Source organism: Carya illinoinensis, chromosome 15 (genome assembly GCF_018687715.1).
Source record: "Carya illinoinensis cultivar Pawnee chromosome 15, C.illinoinensisPawnee_v1, whole genome shotgun sequence".
NCBI lineage: Eukaryota > Viridiplantae > Streptophyta > Magnoliopsida > Fagales > Juglandaceae > Carya > Carya illinoinensis.
The window spans coordinates 45,138,384-45,159,047 of NC_056766.1; the positions used below are offsets into that span (position 1 = coordinate 45,138,384).

Sequence of the window (20,664 nt, forward strand, 5' to 3'; positions counted from 1 at the left end):
TTTGACACCCCTATACCAAGTGTACTTGTAATGCATGTTTGTGATTTAAAAATAAAAAATAAAAAAAGGCGTTTAAAGATTGATGAAGAGCTTTCTCAAAAAGACATAAGAGGCCGTTGTTTTGCGGCCTAGGTGTATCATATGTACTATGTATCATATGGGCTTGTTTTGCCGGTGTATCATATGTACTATGTACAGTTTTACAAAGGTTACAAGTCTAGGTGCACTTTTATGTAACACCGGTCCGATTCTAGGCCTAGTGGGCCAGACCCAAACCCATGTTTTATAACAAGCCCGCCCTATAAAAAAAAATAAAGGAGGCACTAAACGCACCGTTTAGTCCCTTCCAACCTTCCCCACGTTTGCGTCTCCCGTATGCCGACGCCCACTTCTCGTATCCCATTTCAATTACTCTCGTGCCGTTCTTCATTCTCTCCGTGCGTTTCACTCTCCACAAGTGCTCGTCATCTCTCTTTGTACCCCACTCCCTCCAGAGGTTCTCTCTTTGCTCTCATCCTTTCGTCTCTCTCTCTCTCTCTCTCTCTCGTCCCCTCCCCCTTTGATTTTTGGTCTGCCGTCTCTTGCTCCTTGGGTTCGTGTCGCCTATAAATTTCCTCTCCGGATTTTTAATGGAACGACCGTAAGCTTCTCAATCTCTCTTTTCTCCCCTCCTGCACTCCAGCATTTCAGTTTCTCTCTCTAAATTTTCAGCTCTCTCTCTTTCTCTCTCTCGTTCTCTGTTTTCAATCTGTTCCATTGTTTTTTTTTTTTTTTTTGCGTGTGCCATAGCAAGTCCCTGGGCTTTTCTCGCTCATCTCCACTCGGTTTCAGCCTCCATACACCGCCGCGCGCTGCCACACTAGTAAGCATCTCTCTGTCTCCCTCTCTCTTTTGATGTTTACCCCTTGGCCCAAGATTTACTTTTTCTTCATGATATACTCAGTACGTTGAGGCACTTTGTGCACAGGTTTTGTTGCTAGAGCCTCCATCTCTGTTCTGTACTGCTGCTGTTATCACGCTGGTAAGCCCCTTTATCTCGATCTGTACATCTCTCTCTGTCATTTTTTTTTTTTCTCCTCTACATGCTATCTCGCTAACCTCTCGGGTTCTCCCTCTCACTGTAGCACTTCCCTTTTTAGATTTAAGCCGTGACTAACTTAGGCCACCAGAGTCGACATACATCCCCGCCGCCAAAGTGTACCGCGTTTGATAGCATTCTTTCCGTCGTGTATCACCCACTGTTCAAATTCGGTTTTAACATTACTGTTTTGTATCACCGGGATTTGAAAGAAGACTTAGACAGCCTCATCTCGTTATCGAATTCGTTGTATCACCGAAACAAAATTTAGCTAAGGAAATCCGAGCTTTAGTTTTGTGTTTATACCGTTGTTACGTAACTTGTACATTGGTAATTGTTGGAAGATGGTGCTGCCACTAGTTACATGATTGAACTGATAACGGCTGTTTGGGTTAATGTGTGGCTGTTTTGGGGTTTGACTTGCGGCTGGTTGGGCTGTTTGGTTGTTCGATATCGATTTGTGGGCTTTGATTGCTTGAGATGTCGGTTTGTGCATTGTTTGGTTGTAGGATTATGTCGGGAGTAAGTTGGTTGACTTGAAAAGGTGGTGGTTTGCTTGACGGGTATATGTGTGGAGAATGGTTAAGGAAAATTGAGGCGGCTGGGCTAAACTATTGGTGTGTTGAGTGTTGGAAATTGTGTTGTGTGATTTTACAAAACGAGACACTATGATGAAGTATTTGTATATGAACACTTCTAACATTGTTGCTCTGATATTTTGATATTATATTTTGTTCTGCATTTCTCTAACTATTATGTTTTGTTCTGCGTTCAGTAAATGAGTCATGTTTACACCCTAGTATATGTTCAGTGCCTACTGAATTGTTGATAACTCACCCAATTATCTCCACTATATTTTCTAATGATTTTGATGGTTCAGTTGAAAATCAAGAATAGGAAGCACGTGCGGGATTAATTTAGTATATTGGATTGAGTACTTTAAAATGGGTTTGAAGGAGTTAATGGACAGACCTAATTTGGTAGAAGTGCTTACCTTGTATTGGGACCATGGCTTAAGGAGCCTTGCAGAGTTTCTGACTCATCAGCAAAGTATTAGGTTAGCAAGAGATTTCAGCTGATCTGAAAAAATGGTATTTTTTTTCATCTCGTGGGATCTCACTCATTAAATTCATCATAGCTTGAAAATTTTGTTTCATTTCCCAAGTCTGATTACAAAACTGCAGGAGAGCTTCTAGTGGATATGCTTCCAGTGGGTTTGAAAATGAGGAGTGCCACAACGAGGACCTATTTTGTGGGCGCCAGACAATATGAAGATTTGTCCCTTTTCTTTGAAAATATACAATGTTTATCAAGCTTTGGATCTAATCACCAAGTCTTGTCAGCTGTTCTTAAATCCTCCGCTACTCTCTCAGCCATCAAATTTGGGAAAACTCTTCATGGTTACATTGTGAAGAAGGGCCATCTTACCTGTCACGCTGTATCTAAAGCTCTGCTTAACATGTATGCAAAATGTGGCGTGCTTGATGATTGCCAGAGGCTGTTTAGTCAGATTGGCAACTCTGATCCCGTCACTTGGAACATCATCCTGTCTGGATTTTCTGGGTCCCGAATGTATGATGCGGAGGTGATGAGATTGTATGATGCCATGCACAAAGGTGGTGAAGCTAAACCTAGCTCTATCACTATTGCTACCATTCTTCCAGTGTGTGCACGGTTATTAGAAATCAATACAGGGAAGTGTGTGCACTCTTATGTGATTAAATCTGGACTGGACACAGATACCCTTGTTGGGAATGCACTGATATCGATGTATGCAAAATGTGGGCTAGTCTGCGATGACGCCTTTGCTGTGTTTAATAGCATGAATAAAAAAGATGTTGTTTCGTGGAATGCAATTATTGCAGGATTTGCTGAGAATAAGTTAATGAGCAATGCATTCAAATGGTTCCAATGGATGTTGGAAGGACCAGTGGAACCAAATTATGCTACTATTGCAAATATTCTTCCTGTTTGTGCTTCTTTAGATGAGAATGCTCCCTTCCATTTAGGAAGAGAGATACACTGTTATGTGCAACGGCGAACAGAATTGATTTCAGATGTTTCTGTCCGCAATGCTTTGGTGAGCTTCTACTTAAGAGGTGGATGGATGAAAGAAGCAGTATCCTTGTTCTGGGGCATGACATCAAGAGATTTGGTTTCATGGAATGCCATAATTGCAGGTTATGCATCAAATGGTGAGTGGTTGAAAGCTTTGGACGTGTTTCATGAATTACTCTCTGTAGAGATGATTCAGCCTGATTCTATAACTTTTGTGAGCATTCTTCCTGCTTGTGCTTTCTTGCAGAATTTGCTGGTGGGGAAAGAGATTCATGGGTATATTCTTCGACATTCGTACCTGCGCGAGGATACAGCAGTAGGTAATGCCCTTATTAGTTTCTATGCAAAATGCTATCACATAGAAGCTGCATTTCAGACTTTTTTGATGATATTTGGAAGAGATTTGATATCGTGGAACTCTATACTCAATGCATTTGTGGATGGTGAATATGACACCAAGTTTCTGGGCCTATTAAACTGGATGCTTGGTGGAGGAATTAGACCTGACTCCATTACTATCTTGACCATACTTCGTTTTTGTGCTAATCTTTTGAGAGTAGAGAAGGTTAAAGAAACTCATAGCTATTCCTTGAAGACTGGTTTGTTGCAAGGTGATATTGAACCTACTGTTGGAAATGCGTTGCTTGATTCATATGCCAAATGTGGAAACATTGAGTATGCATTCAAGATTTTTCAAAGTTTTTCAGGGAAAAGGAATTTGGTCACCTGCAATGCAATGATCTCAGGTTACGTGAATTGTAGATCACATGATGATGCATATAAGATATTTGACAGGATGTCTGAAACAGATCTCACTACCTGGAATCTAATGGTTCGAGTTTATGCAGAGAATGATTGTCCTAGTGAAGCTCTCAATCTGCTTCAGCAGTTACAAGCTCGAGGAATGAAGCCTGATACAGTGACAATTATGAGCTTCCTTCCTGTATGCGCTCAAATGGCCTCTGTCCACCAGCTGAACCAGTGCCATGGATATGCACTTAGAGCTGGTTTTGAGGATGCTCGCTTGAAAGGAGCTTTGTTAGATGTATATGCAAAATGTGGCGCTATAAAGTCTGCTTATAAGCTTTTTCATTCAAGCACCCACAAGGATTTGGTTATGTTCACAGCTATGGTTGGTGGGTATGCCATGCATGGTATGGGAGAGGAAGCACTTAGTATTTTCTCTTATATGCTTGAGCTGGGTGTGAAGCCAGATCATGTCATCATCACTGCTGTGTTATCTGCTTGCAGTCATTCTGGTCTTGTAAGTGAAGGGTTGAAGGTGTTTTATTCAATAGAGAAGGTCCATGGATTCAAGCCAACCATGGAACAGTATGCTTGTGTGGTGGATCTCCTTGCTCGTGGTGGCAGGTTAAATGATGCATATTCTTTTGTGGTTAGGATGCCCATTGAAGCTAATGCAAATGTGTGGGGGACACTTCTAGGTGCCTGTAGGACACATCATGAGGTAGAATTGGGCCGTCTTGTGGCTGATCGACTTTTTGAAATTGAAGCTAACAATATCGGGAACTATGTGGTTATGTCAAACCTATATGCAGCAGATGCTAGATGGGATGGGGTCATAGAGGTAAGAAAGCTTATGAGGACTAGAGATCTGAAAAAGCCAGCAGGATGCAGCTGGATTGAAGTGGAGAGGAGGAAAAATGTTTTTGTAGCTGGGGATTCTACTCATTCTCAAAGGTGCCTTATATACAGCACATTGAGTACATTGGATCAACAGATCAAGGAACAGGTTTATTTTTAATTTAATCAATGAGTTTACTTGTGTCATAACTTGCAAGAAAGCACACGGACCTCCATTGTGAATGGTCTCTGTCTCCAAATTGAATGCATATAGCTTTTGGAGGCAGGCCAGTTGCTTTGGTTTACAGGTACACCATCATACTTGAGTTATTCTACTCCATTGAAGTAGACATTTTTTGTTGTGAAAAGTGGCTTAGCTCCATGTATGGCCTATGAAGAGTTGCCCATAATCTGAAAATCATATAAGAATTTACCAAACAGACAAGGTTGGATCTCTAATGACTGGAGATATAGCTGGTGGATAGGTCGTTTCTGCACTTTCAGATAAGGTGTGATAATGTAGCTGACGTTCTATGCCAGAAGTTTGGGCTACAGATGCATCTGCTACCGATTTATAGGAGACTACTGTTGACTGAGAAGATTGAGGCATCCCTTGGCAGCTGGTGTCAGATTGTCTGGGTAGTTGAAGCGGAATCTGAACGTCAGGAGTCTCAGCTACCTTTCTACACAGATAAGTACCAGGAGATTGCTTAGGTGAGGACACGGACATGGACTGAATCTCCGGGGACAGAGATATGGAGCTCTTAGCCTTACTTTCCAAGACCGTGGGCTTCTTTTTCTCCCAATGCTTTCTAGGACTTGTCTTCTGCAATAGACCACTAGTTTCCACACTCTCATGAGAACCACTTTCCAACAGTTGGTGGACAATATTTGATGAACTCATGTGTTGGAGCACATTTAGTGATGCATCAGCCTTGGGATCTAAACAGTCCACAGAACTGAATAACTCTTGAACTCTTGCAAATGCTTCCACCGGAAGGCCCTCCTCCTCAAAGCTTGAGATATCACCCGCTACTATGGAAGCAACAGCATCCATCTCAGTGAAGAGAATCTTCATGCGAATGATAACCAAGGTATTAATTTCATGTTAAGAAAGACACCAGCAAAAGGCTATGCCTAAACAAATCTAGCATGTGAGATACCTCGGCTCTGAAGTCCTTTGGAAATTGAGCCCTAGCATTCCACAATTTCAATTTCATCCCGGTTTAGGATCAATATATTAGACCTAATAAAAGTAGTATTAAACTTTGCTTGGAACATCATCTCTTCACGTGCCATTTCATCAATCAAGCTAACACACTCCACCACAACATCACCTTGAATATGGCAATTGATGTCTATTTTAACTAGTTCGCATTCTCCCTGAAACACAATTCTTAGGTAAACAAACAGTCATATATATAAAGATTAGACCAAATTGTGGATTCACCTAACATGAAAAAATAAATCCAAACAAAGTTTGCATCCGAAATCATGTAAGAATTTACCAAACTGCTCATGAAGATTAATATTTATCAATAGTTTCTTCCATAAAAATGGTTCAAAAAATAAAATCACCAAATGACAATCAATTAGTTCATGAGTGCCATTGCGTCAGTCCCAGAGCTACCTTCCAAGTTTATTTGGCTTCTTCTTGTTCTCCTCCCCATTCCTCTGTTGTCCTTCCTCATCATTGCAGCCAACTCCCCGTAATCTATTTGGTCCATCCTGAAAACAAATTAAGCTTCTATTCGTACAAAGTAACAGCTTGAAAACACATGCAGAAGGTGAAACCTCCCACTCTTCCTATTCACAATTTTCCATTTATCCCTTGCAACTTGGAAACATTTTCATCATTTCCCACCACTTATTTTAACAAAGAAATAAAACATAAAAGGAGTGTACCGTAGACTCACTTAGAGATCTCAAGAAGCCCGATGGCTTCCGGGAAAATAACTTGTGCAGCAACACCATTTCAGTTGTCCAATGACACCTCCAATTGCAGCACTCTATTAAAATATATACTCACATATAAATATATATGTATGTACTATATTTCTGGGTGTGTATCTAAGTTTTCTGTGTTTGCTTGTTGTCAGGTGGTGGGATTGGTGGTGTTGGTGTTGTTGACGATGAACTGATGGATGGTTTCGGAGTCAGATAATACTGTTTCTTTGTTTTTTGCTACGAGCTGAGATTATTACCTACCAAGTCATGGGGGTGGAGACCGCATGACATCACCCGCTGACATGTGGACAAAGTTGACTTATCTACACCAGACCACTATATTATGTCTGAATATTTGGGAATCAGTAATCTTCCACTGTAAGTTTTGACCTTTCTTGGGTTAATTGGTAGGGACAAACTGATTATAGTTGGTTTGGGCAAGGGCAACTTGCCTACTTACATCCAACACCAGTTTTGCTAAAAATACATAGGCATCATCTTGCTATGCAATGGGAAGTAACTCTCACAGCCATGAAAATTTTGGTAAAATTTCATGACTTGTATTGTTGGATTGTCTGCAAAAAGTGCAAACCTTTTGGATGTTACAGTTGATCGTACTGTAGAAGTTAGCCAACAAATACCAATAATATGAACGGAGATGATGAAACCTTGACTAGGCATGGTTTCAAATCCTTATTTTGCCTGGTACGAGGCATGACCAAGGCCAAATGCCACCTCTACTATCGTTAGTTGGCATTATCCTTCATGCCATGCTTACACTCATAGGCAAAGAGCTTTATTAGGTTTTTCTTAGAGAATCATGTTCTTGTAAAAAGAAAAAGTTACTTATTAGATATAGTAAGTACATTAAATCTAAGAGAATCATTTTATTCTGTCACTTCTTTGTTTCCAAATATTGCAATGTGTTCATCAGATTACAATTCGATTGCAATATCATCCATTTTCTCGCGCTTTCATTTATATTAACAATTACAGTGAGATAAAGATAAATTCGTCAATTTCTAGTCAAGGATAGTGTGTTAAGAAATGAGGTGGAATTTCCTTCAGAATGGCTTGCATAGTTACGGACTCTATCTTCCTTTTCATGGTATACGCTGCAAGCCTCTCTCTGTCGTGCGAGCTGACATACCATTTTATCATTTTGTTTCTTTTCTTTTGGTTTTGCTCTCTCTCTCTCTCTCTCTCTCTCTCTCTCTGTGTGAGAAGAAGTTCTTCAAACATGGCATAAACTAGAACTTGTTTGATAAAATGCATATCGAACGCTTGCTTCGTTTGCATCGAAGTAGTTAGATTATGGAAACTGGTGTGGAAAAGTTATTAATTTTGTAGTCATAAACAACCTATCAAAAAAAATTTTGTAGTCATAAGCGAGGAGTTGAGGGGAAATAGAAACGATTTGAATGAACAATCCGCTTCCTTGTAAGTTCTGTTCCATTTCGGCCAAATAGCACCAACTTTCCCTCAATTTTAAACGGTGGCATGTTGATGTTGTACGTCTTCTGTAGCATTAAGCAGCTGCTGACTTGCCTACAATGGACACTGAAAAAACTTTCAAAACATTATAAATTGGCAACAACTTCTTAGTATTAGACATTGTTCAGAGTTCAGGATTATCATCCTGTTGTGGAGTTGTTTTCATTTAACTAAAACATCATGTCAGCCAAGAGAATGTACAAATGCTTATGTCTTGCAAGCGTTCGGGTGAAGTTCCGGAAAAGTAGGATAATAGATTTGATGATAGCCAAATTACCAACCATTGTTCAAGTCTCCTGGCCTTCATGATAACATTATACCAACCATGGGCCACGTCCAAGTCATTTCTGGTGAAACAACTAAGAAAGTTGAGAAACGGCCTAATGTACTACTGGAAAATTTCCATAGAGTAAAGAGACTTGCTACCTATAAATTTGTTGCAGTGGTCCCTAGTTGAATTAGACTGTCTTGGCTCCTTTTTTCTGGACTGGATTGAGATACTGCATCATGATATCTGTGTCCACATCCTCCACCAAGCTAAAATTTACTGGCAGCGTTTTGATGTTGAGTTGATTTGTGAATAGTAATATTTTATAAGTTTCAGTTAGATGTATTTGAATGTAAATAGATTGAGATATGTATTTAAATGTATGAACTATGAAATAGGTTGAGATAGATTGAGAAGTCAAAAAAGTAGTGGGTCTCATCAATAATTAGTTTGGAATGAGTTAAGGTCACTCTAACAATCAAACATAAGATCCAAACACAACTTTCAAATCACTAAATTAAGTTCAATATAATTTTAAGTTAAGTCTAATATCTAAACACAACTTTTAAATCACAAAACTTATTTCAATTCAAAACCTTCTTACATGTATGACTCACAATTTTTTTCAACTCAACACCTCTTTACACGCGAGATTTACAATTTTTTTCAATTTCTCATAAACAAATTTAAATTTATCTTAACATTTAAATACATCTAAACTCATTTTAGATAGACCCTACAAAAATTATTTAACATATCAACTCGCTTCTATTTATAAAAAACTTAACTCATCTCAATTTAGCTCAACATCTAAAAACAATCTAAATCTCTTCAAGAAGATTAGGGAAATGTTGGATTGCCAAGTCCTTCACACATACACGTGCAGGCACTAGAAGACATGCACGCATACACATGGACATGGATCCATAATCTCCCAACTGATGTCCAAAAGGTTTCTGGTTTTACATATCAAAAAGTAAATAAATAAAGTTATGCATCAAAAAAAAATTAAAAAATAAAACTTTAAGTTACTGATTAATTTTCTTTCCCGTCATCAACGGTATATGAACGAAGCTACTTGGAATTGGCATTTGGCGAATACGATAAATGACCAAATGTCATGTTTACATGAGGAGAAAAATAAAGTCTAGTTTGAGCAACTTGCTTTTAAAGAATCCCAGCCAGTTACATTTATCAGGAAACTTATGTCTGATTATGCTTGATATACTGTTTGCCTTATTGGGTCCATGACAACTGGTTTTTTTTCTTTTCACCTGTAACATTGTTCATTTTGTTTTTGCATCAAATTAGATGTGCTGTTTCATTTATCTTACTTGTTCCATCTTAGAATACATGAGTTTCTTATTGATAAGAGAGAAATAATTGAAGGAAGCTTCCTAGAAGTTCACATAGCACTCTTGATCCTTGATAGGCTTCTTTGTAGGGGGGTGGAGATCCAAGGAAAACCCCCGTTTTTTAAGATGAAAGATCGTGGTTCCTTACATGAAAGTGATCCTGAACAGCGAGATTCCCCTTGGATGACCAAAACCTCTTTTCTATTATCAACACTGTATTTAAATTCATTGCTAATCCCACTCAGATTGACCAGATGAGTCAGAACGCAGTTGGTGAATCTCTCTTCGCAGGGCATCTTCCTATAAAATATTTTTATGTTTTGGCAAAGCTCTTTTTTGTTTGTATTTTTTGCTGGTTTACTGACATTGAATTCTTTATTTATTTGTTCTGCTTTTGCTTGTGACTGGCATTTTGGGTTTGGTGGTTATGATTAATAATTAATATTTCTGGATAGGAAGTTGTAAAACATTGTTTTTCTTATATAGTCATGGTCCCTAAGCAGTTTTTGAATACAGGGGCATCCGAGAGAGGGTTGAGGTGAGCCAGTATATAGTCCCTCATGTAGGAGGGCAAAATGTCTTTAATTGTTAGTGAGATATGAGTGACAAAATTAAATGTAGTATAAGCAAATCATGGCGGTTCTAAGCTCATGGATATGGAATACAAACCTTGGGACTGGATTGGCTTTAGTGGGTGTGAATCACACCAGAAACCAATAAAGGAAACGAACTCAGTGGTTAAGCTCCTGCAACTAAAGAGTTCTCTAAAGCTACACCTAACACTTTATGCATAGTGATTCGATTCGTTGATCCATCAGCCTGTTTAGCTGTTCCAACTGCTCTCCTGCAAAAAGTGCCCCCCCCCCCCCCCCCCCCCCAACCCTCTCTCTCTCTCTCCCTCTCTCTCTCTCTCTCTCTCTCGCGTATGTGTGCCTATGTGCGTGTGCGTTCTCCTGGAAATCTGGAATATGTTCTGAAAGCATTGGGATGCATGACAAGCGGAAGGGAATTAACTTTATGAAAGCAGAGGTCAAAAGCAGAAAAAGAGAGAGGGTCTGTCAAAAAAGAGAAAAATGAAAGATGGTCAGTTGGATAATGAGATATGCAAAGACAGACTCATAATTTACAAATAGATGCATCTTACTCAAAAAAACTAAAGTTCCTCACTTTCATCATTCTAACAACGGGAACTCCCCATTTACAGTCACAATGCAAATATCCCTCAACGTGTATATGAGGTTATTATCAGTTATTAAAGTAATAACTTCCATCTCTCTAACAATTAGCAAAACCGTATACAAGCTCAGAGCTCTTATACTACCTCTTAAGTTTCCTAACACCTATAGCCTTTTGACTGCAAACTCCATCTTCTAAAAACTACAAAACAAAATAGAAAACCACGTATGTCAAAAAGGAAAAAAAACCAAAAAAAGCAGACCATTTTGCAGAATCATATGATCGGTGGAGGTGGAGTCTCCCATATATCAAACACATTTTCTTCACTATGCAGCGCGAAAAGCCGGTCACCACCTATGGAAAAATCACATATTGAACCTCCATAGCTTCTTCGTAGCCTAGATGTTAAAACCCAATCAGGACCACAAAACACAGAAATGCAATCGTTCATAGATGAGAAGAGTTGGCCCTCATGCAATGCCAACTTAGGATAACATGTTTCCTCCGGCATCTTCCCCTTCATCAGCCGGCTTCTCGAGCTCCACCGGACGCTCCCAGCAGTGCTTCTCAAGTCCATGAAACCCAAATCGTCATACTCATTCACCACACAGATAGAGCTATTCTCTTCCATTGCTATTGCGTCTCTAACTCGCTTCTCATCCCCAGTCATTGGAGCTCCAATATCAGACCACGACCAAACCATCTTCTTCTCCCTAAAATCCAACAAACTAATGTAACAGTTGTCCTTCCTAGGAAATAAGGATGCAACCAACAAACAGTTGCTCCCATGCAACCATTGAAGCTTGTCAGCATCACCCAGCGACCAGCCAAGAGGCTCATAGAAAAAGTCAATCTGCTTTCCAGTTACTTGGTCCCAAACTCCAATCCCATACTCATTGCTCCTACCTTTACAACTTGAAAATATCTTGTAATCCGAGCTGAAACTCAAAGCCCCAGCAGTAAAGCTCTTAACTTGATTCTCATGATTGACTTGGAATTTGTACCTTAGCTCTCCTGTTGATGAACTAAACAGACCCATCCCACCATCTCCACGGCCTAATCGCTCACACACGCTGATCAAAATGCTATGTGAATCAATCCAGCCAACATCGTTCACTCTTTGGTAATCAAGAGTGATTGGTGCATGCTCATCTAGCATCCAATCATAGACGTGAACCATGCTTCCATCAGCAACGCAACAACCACCATCCGGGCCCGCTCGAATTGCTGTTCCATCGCCTGGTGCTCGACCAGTTATAGACCGCGAGGGCCGTAATCGGTTTCCATCAAATGGACCCCATTTCGCGGAGCGAACGTGGTCTAGAAGGCCGTAGAACAGGGCCTCTCTGTAGATGAGCTTTTCTGGAATATTCACCGGAATGTAGAGATCTCCGGTTCGGAGGAGATCGAGGAGGATGGCAAAGCAGTCCGGGTTCCGATCAATGAAGTATTCTTCGGAATTATCGGCTTTTAGAGTCCAATTCTCGTCGAACATTGCTCCAAATATTGAATTCCGGCCAGCGTTGGCGAGGGTTGTCGCAGTTGTCTCGAAGATCCTGCCTCCAACATTGAATCTCACCTTGTCTTTCTGAATTCCCATGATTGGATTGGCTCAAATTTTAGAAACCCAATTGGGGTTTTTGAAGTGGGCGACAAAGAAAACGGGCAGGACTTGTTGGATAGGACGGGTTCAAGTAAAAAAGCCAAGAACTTGTAAAGCAAGTGGGGGTATTTGTAGGGAGGGAAATGGCTATATTTCCTAGGAAGTGGGAGAGAACTATGGGATCGTTTAGATCCTATTGGGAAAAAAAATAACTAATATTAGAAACAGACTAATCTTCAAGGATCAAACAGAAGAAAGAGTGAAAGAGAAAGGTGAAAATGATAAACGAGAAGCTAAAAATTACATGCAATTGAGAAGGGAGCTTAAAGAAAGGTAAGTTTTCTGGCTGAAAACAGAGCAAAACAACGCGTAGAAACAGGGGAACTTTTGAAAAGATGGTGAAGACTTTGATCAAATTATATGAAGCAGAGATCTGGGTATTGAAGACAGGTGGTTTCCAGTGATGGGTTTTTAAATCTGTTGTAATTGATGAGAGTGCATTGAAGAATTGGAGCGGTTGGATTTCAAAAAATAAAAACTAGACTACTTCTCTCTCTCTCTCTCTCTCTCTCTCTCTCTCTGCTTTCCCCACGTTAATCTCCTCCCTCTTTTTCCACGTCTGTCCTCCAGTCTTCGTTTGGTCTGTACATGGTTGAACTTTTCTTAAATAAAACGCCATGGTGGGCTCCACTTCCCCCTTGCATCCTCCTTGGATCAACACCGTTAGATCACTCTCATTTTCACATCAAACGGTGGAGACCAAATTGTGATATTCATATGGAGACAATGATATGTGCTTTTATTAGTTGCTGGTTGAGTAGTTATGGCCTAAGAGACTTCCCATGAAGTCAGCTCTCTTACATTATAAAGAATGCGTCTTGGGGGTTGTTGTTGTTTTAATACATAGTTTTTCTATTTGTTTGGGTTCATGCAATTTGGGAGAATGGCAACATTTCCCTTGCTTTTCAAATCATATAAACTCAGAGCAGGGGTCCACCATCCATGTCCATCCCCATCTTCTTCATGGTGATATTTCATTTTCTATTTGAATTGACAACGGGGTTTCTGTTCTCATTTGTGTATTAACTTCAAGACCTTGACTAGAAGTAAACCAATGCAACAAAATGAGATAGGGAGAGATAGGCATTGAATACTATTAATCATCGACTTTAGTATTAATTATAATAATATGGATGTATTAATTTAATATATTTTGGTCATATTTGGTTGTTAGACTCAACTAAAATTAATCCAATTCAGTATAATTTTAATTTAGTTTAACATCCAAATATCAAACTCTCAAATTATTAAACTCATTTCAATTCAAAATTTTTTTATACGTGAGATCCATAACTTTTTTCAATTCAATATCTCTTTATACATGAGACTTAAAATTTTTTTCAACTTTTTATAAATATTTTTAAACTCATCTTAACATTCAAGCACATCTAAACTCATCTTAAATGAGTTTCATAAAACTCAATTCATCCTCTCAACTCAATATCTAAACGCAACCTTAATATCTTTCCAATAAAAGGGTTATTTGGTCTCTTCAATTTCAACAGCATAAATGTTAAAATCCCTCTTTTATTTATCATTTATTTTTCTACTTAAAGTAATGTTTTGAATACCAAGTCTAAGAGGAGACCGTCCCATTTGTCTTGCTTTCTTTATGTTTTCCCATGGCAACTACCACAATTTGCGATTGCGGGCTGTAAACGGCACCAATATAACATTTATTGACTTTAACCTTCTTTTTTTAAAATATATATATATATATATATATATATAGAAAAGCAAAAGAAAAGCCACTAAATTTGTATTGAGGGTATAATATAATTAAGGATAATGCTATATGTATAACCCATTTTTTAATAATTTTATAAAAATAAATTTATAAATTAACGTAAGTTGATTTGATATATTAGATTGTAAAACTATTTTTATTATAAAATAGATCTAACGTATCATATGGAATTATGTCAGTTTATGAGTTTATTTTTATAAAAAAAATTTGTAATTGTAACACTTCTAATCATTTATACAATTATATTTTAAAACGAGAATATTTATGTAAAGTGATATTACTTATATAAGTTATTTTATACGAAAAGTTATTCATTTTAAACATAATTGCATAAATAGTTATAAAAAGTCATCATTTTCATAGAGACAGCTTGTGCATTTACGTATTCTCAGAACCTTTTACCAATTCAAAGGCGTTCTGTGTCTTTTTCAAGTTTCTGTCTCAGTTCTTTAGGGTACGTACCCCTCAACAATAGATGCATGCACCTTTGATATTACTTTAAATTATTCTTTTCAGTTTAATTATTCTGGACTTGATGTATTTGCTATTGTTAGTTGGAATAAAACAAAAGAGATGGGTGTTACTGTATAGCACAAGCAATCCAAATGCATAAGATCGAGGGTGTGGTTATATGATTATGATTGGCAATTACTTAAGCAATCTTCCAAACTATTTTTTGTTATTTTTTTAAAACCCAATCATCAATTTCTTGCTTCAGCTTATGATAATATTATTGGAAGTTTTCTTACATTCAAAGAGACTTCGGGCATCATTATTTTACCCTTTTTACTGTCCTTGTTCTCGTTAGTTGGCCATCCTCTATCACCAGACATCATTGTTCCATTGTGAGAACTGTTGAGAAAACAAGCATAAAGAAAAAGAAGATGGTAGAAAAACATATGCACGAAATGTAAAATAGTCTGTAGATACTTTTGTATATTTTTTTGCATATTATATTAATGTGATTAGTTGCGTATTTAAAAAAATTAATACAATCAATCACATTAATAGAATACATAAAAAGTACGTAAAAGTGATTGTATGTAGTATTATTATGATATTTGTACTATACAAATTCCACACACTTAAAAACTGTATCTGATATTACTCAACTAATAATTATACCTTCATTTTAGATTCTTCTGTGTTTGATTGCTTTCAGTTTTCTCTATTATTTGGAGGAAAAAATAGGAAAAATAATAGTTGAGGTATGTTGAATTGTTCAAACGTTATTTTATTATGTATGCATTGGACGGGTCAACGAGTTTGAGGGGTTTTAGTGACTTTGAGCAGTAAACACATGCAAAGTTTGAGTTTAGTTGGTCAAGCTTTGAAACAGTCATGGGGTATTATTAGATTGATGGAATTTGAGCTTGGTTGCTTTTTGTATAGTTGACATTGCATGCGCTTCAACATGGACCTTCATATGTTAAGAGCAACTTGTAAAAACGTCCCTCATCTCAATTATGGGAGGTAACTTAACTTTCACTTATCATCTAAAATATTTGTTTTCGATATCTCAAAAATTCTAACCAAAAACACTTCCACATTCTAATTTTTCATAACGCGTACTTCAAATGCATTATGATATGATGAAAGGAGTTGCATCCTCTTTAATTACAGATAAGATAATGTCATGATCTCGTCTATACTCCCTATTCCTTAATTCTGTATTTAAAAAAAAAATTTATTTTTCAATTGATGTGCACTCCTTACCATTGTATCCCTTTATTTGACTGAAACAAGGGTTACAATTCATGAGCAAATCCAAGCCGAGATATAATACGCAACATATTGGATCTTATCTTGATTTAACACCCGTTTTAACTTAAACTCACATAATTTCTTAATTAGTTTTAGATAGACAAGTTCTATAATGCTTTAAATACACGACATGAAGTGTAGCCTAGATTGATCTTTGATTTGTTTTGGTAGAGAATTTGGTCCCCCAATTGAGGAAAAACAACCCCACCAATCTGGTTATGGTTCATGGACTATATGTTCAATCATGATTTTTTTTTTTTTTAATTTACTCAAAATTGTGCAATATATGTTACCCCAAAAAAAAGGGAAAACATGACAATCGTTTGTACTTGACTTCAGAGTATATAGGTAGGAAAGCAAGCTCATGAAAATCCCAATGTGGTTGTTGTAACTCTTTTGTGTTTTTCCTTAAAAAACCAGAGAACAATGTTCTTTCACTCGATATCATAGCAAGATGGCCACGTTACACCTTGTCAGTACAACTTTTATCTTCCATCTCCCTCTTAATTTGTCCCACTTGATGGGCTTTGAAAAACAAGTGCTCTGTCAGAGCAATTATGGGCTCAATACTAAATGATGGCATTTAAGGGCCCAGCATGACTCCGAAAGATGACTACTTCGTCACATGCTCAAGTCAGTGAGCAATTTTTTGTAGGGCACATCTCTTGGTTTAGCCCACTTGCACAATGGACAGTGTCGGGTGACATCTCTCTGTATGTTTTTGTTTTCAGAGGAACCTCTCATTTTTCTTTTGTTCTGAACAAAAAGGAAAAAAGACACTTTCAACATAGAATAGATACATTCGTTGTAGTCTACGAAACAAAAATCATACGAGGAATATTCATAAGAGAGAGGAAATATGAGCATATTTCATATATAACTCATTTGACATGATCCCGAGCAGTCATATTACACGACAGCTCTTTTGAAACTTTGTGAATATTATTATGTATGGTCTATATCATGGGTCCTCGTTATAACCCAAAGTATTATTGTCTAATAAGTGAGCATCTATATTTGAATCTCAATGAACATGCTTGATATTCCACTTTTTGCGTGCTGACTAGAATTGTAACATTTTAGGATTGTGTATAGAAAGATGGTGAATTCGAGTATAAATTGCTTTTGAGAAATAAAGATCTAGGTGTAGTTTGGACATTCTTTTGAGATGTTGTTTAAGAAGACAAACTATTTTTAGCATAAATACATCTAAAATAACTTCTTTAATGTTACACTCCAAATTACTAGTCCATGCAAACATATTTTATAGTCAATTTAAAAAGGATTATAATAATAAAGATGGAGAATCATTTTTTGGTGTTGAATGTGTGAAAAGAGCGAAGAAGAGTCTGTTGACCATTTACTATTTTAGTGCAAGATGTTACTTGTGACGCCCCCGACTTCTACATACAGAAACTCAGGAATCAATGCGTCAGAGATGATGAAAACACGGTCACACATCTCATCGTCAAGTGTCAAGTATGTGTACAAGCAAAAATGTACAAGAAAATAACGTAGTGAAATAATTAAAGTCGATCACTAAGTACCAGAATTTGATTAAATACAAATCCGCTTAAATATAAGCATACCAAAAATATTACAATTAACTAGAATAAATATATTACAAATAAAAAGCAATAATCCAAAGCAAGAAATAAATCTCAACCCACAAGTGATCCCGAATCACTCCTTCGGCGGAGCCGCATCCTCAGTGTCAACCTCCTCAACATCTACATCAAAATCTACAGTACCAATAAACGGTACCGCAGGTAAGTAATAATTCAAACAAACGCTGAGATAAAAATACATTCATGTCAAACATGAATATTATGTTATATGCATGAGACCCAAAAATCATCATTTCCTTGAAAAGAATAATTTTCTACACACGCCAAAAATCCAATTTGACCCAGAAATCCAATCCATTAAAACAGTCCCGCCATTTTTCCAAAAATTGGCCCAACATAAAATCCATTAGTTCAATCTTGCAATTTTTCAGGAAAATGGCCCAATATCCATTATCAAAACCAATATCTAATTTTTATCTGTATGCACCATGGTTTCCTCTAGGGACCATTTGTAAATCCTGGCTCCCTTCATCACACCATGGGTAACAACCATGCGTGTAATTTCGTAACGAGTGATGCTTAGTTCCACGCCCAGCATGTTCGTAGCCAAGAATCCCCTAGCCCCCTCCAGCAATGGGGCCACAGAGTCAGCACGAGAGTGTTACCATCCGGTCTGATCCCGTTGTAGCCTAGCGACAATCCAGGGGACGTCACTCAGTATATTACGCTCCCAAGTGATCAGAGGAGCTCCACCGAGATAATGTCTCATCTCGACTTGGGGTCGTGATACACACTCATCCAAAAATTCACTTTTATACGAAAACCCAATTTTCCATTCATATCCATGAATATGCATTCATTATGCTAAAAATCCAATTTTCATTTTACAAACAAGATCATGCGTGCACCATGCAAAGCATGCAACAAGTCACAAAAATATCCAACAAAACCCAACATAATCCAATCAACAAACAACTCATTCCTCCATTCCAACCGACCCCCAAACTCCTCGGACTCAGCCCGGCAAAACAAACCAATCCACAAAAATATTTGTTAAAGCATAAATATATATTTAAATCACGAGAGTTGTTCGGAAAAATACTTACAATGCTATGAAATATTTTTCAAAGGGTCACAGAGGTGCAAGAGGTAGTGGCAAAGCAACGTAACAGTGCAAATCCCTCTAAGGCCGTGGGTCTCAAAATACCCACTTTTGAATTGAGACAAACTAAGACTTGAAATTGCTAGGGAATAACTTAGATGTATTGGTGAAGCTAATGGAAGTGGTGGTTAGTTGTGGGTGGCGGCACAAACGATGGTCAAAAACCAAAAATGCCAAATTAGAAATGGAGATGGTTGAGCTTCACTGGTGACAGATTAGAGCTGGGGTTGAGTGGGTTAGGTAGCTAGGATGCCGATGATGAAGTGGTGGCCAACGATGAATGCACGACAGCGTGGGAAGCACAAAACTGTGTGGCTTGGTGGTGCTCGTGGTGGTTAACGACGGCGTTTGGAGGGCCGAAAATGAAGGGGTGAGTAGGGTTGAGCACCGACTTTTCGGAGTCGGTATTGTCATCCTCCGACTCCGACTCCGACTTTGTCGGAGGTCGAATCCAACCTCCGACTCCGACTTCTATAGGCTCCGCTCCAACTCTGACTCCGACTTGTCGGAGCGAAGTCGGAGTTAGGCTTTTTTATTGGAGTTTTTTCTTTAATCTATTTGATATTTTAATTTTACAATTTTGGACTCTAATTGGATTTGGGCTTCCATATCAATTTTTTTAAAATATAATTTCTAATTTCTAATTTATGATTTGTAAAAAGAAATTATTCACACAAGGATCCTTCATCCTTAGATCCTTAGAACTTGATACACACATTAAAATCTTGGATACTGTAAAATAAAATAAAATTCAAACTTGTAAGAAGAAATTTTTCAACTATGATACACACATTAAAAATACATAACCAAAATTACAAATTAAAATCATTTATACACAATTACAAATTAAAAATACATAACCAAAATTACAAACTAATTATCCATCATCATCTATCCTCCCAAATTATCCAACCAACTCATAGCTCATCATCCATCAAGTTCTAATTCAATCAACAAGTTACAACTTACGACAAAGAACGGAAAACCAATACAAATTGCAACGAATTTCATTCCAACAAGTTATTATAGAATCATAGATTGATTACTATAGTCTATACATTACTACTACATGGTATATTAGGTACATTAGTGTTACATATTATTATAGTAAAAGTGTATTATTTTAGGTACATTTGTTCATACTAATACTTAACTCACTATATAAGTTATAGTTATATAAAATATATATGATTAATGTATAAAGAATATAGATATTTTTATAATAATAATTAACTCATGCTAGTATATATATTATTGAGTTTAACTAACTATATAAGATATAGTTATATAAAATCTACATATTCAATACTTTAGTTATTATACATTAGTATTACATGTTATTATAAATTTATTATTTATATATTAGTGATTATGCATTGGTGTTACATGTTATTATGCATTTCGGTATTTATACATTATTATTACATATTATTATATTTATATGATTAATATATAGAAAAATACATATATTTTTATTAAATATGTACAATATTGGAGTCAAGTCGGAGTGGAGTCGGAGCCAGGCATCAGAGTCAGAGTCGGAGCGGATCAGAGTCGATTCACCTCCACCTCCGACTCCGACTCTAACTCCGACTTTTCTTGGAAAAAAAACTCCGACTCCGACTCCGACTTGTTGGAATCGGAGCGGAGTCGGGATCGGAGTCAGATTTTCAGATTTCTGCTCAGCTCTATGGGTGAGATCGCCAGCTGATGGGGAAGAGAACGGGAACAACGACGACGACAATGGGCGGTACATGACGAAGCTGGAAGGAAAAGAGGCCGTGGCTTGGTGGTGCGCGT

General features: G+C 37.5%; 2 protein-coding genes across 13 annotated transcripts; one reads left to right on the plus strand and one right to left on the minus strand.

Annotated features, from left to right (window-relative positions):
• The first annotated feature begins 345 nt into the window (after positions 1 to 345).
• On the plus strand, positions 346 to 7,565 carry LOC122297539 (putative pentatricopeptide repeat-containing protein At5g08490). 12 transcript variants are annotated; one of them, XM_043107643.1, is made up of 6 exons: positions 379 to 640; positions 790 to 862; positions 944 to 1,021; positions 1,959 to 2,169; positions 2,263 to 5,814; positions 6,820 to 7,565. In XM_043107643.1, the coding sequence occupies exon 5, from the start codon at positions 2,280 to 2,282 to the stop codon at positions 4,899 to 4,901; it is 2,622 nt and encodes an 873-aa protein (XP_042963577.1). In that variant the 5' UTR covers positions 379 to 640; positions 790 to 862; positions 944 to 1,021; positions 1,959 to 2,169; positions 2,263 to 2,279; the 3' UTR covers positions 4,902 to 5,814; positions 6,820 to 7,565. The 12 variants fall into 12 exon arrangements, with proteins under 12 accessions (XP_042963584.1, XP_042963577.1, XP_042963574.1 ...); XM_043107640.1 differs by having other exon boundaries at positions 968 to 1,021; XM_043107650.1 differs by lacking the exon at positions 1,959 to 2,169 and having other exon boundaries at positions 346 to 640; positions 968 to 1,021.
• A 3,359-nt stretch (positions 7,566 to 10,924) lies between these two features.
• Positions 10,925 to 13,198, minus strand: LOC122297795 (BTB/POZ domain-containing protein At2g24240-like). The gene has a single exon (XM_043107987.1). It carries the CDS (start codon positions 12,558 to 12,560, stop codon positions 11,235 to 11,237), a length of 1,326 nt encoding a protein of 441 aa, XP_042963921.1. The 5' UTR covers positions 12,561 to 13,198; the 3' UTR covers positions 10,925 to 11,234.
• Between the last annotated feature and the right edge of the window lie 7,466 nt (positions 13,199 to 20,664).

Coding starts and splice junctions, on each gene's coding strand:
- LOC122297539 (XM_043107650.1), top strand. CDS start 2,280: ATGCTTCCAGTGGGTTTGAAAATGAGGAGTGCCACAACGAGGACCTAT.
- LOC122297795 (XM_043107987.1), bottom strand. CDS start 12,560: ATGGGAATTCAGAAAGACAAGGTGAGATTCAATGTTGGAGGCAGGATC.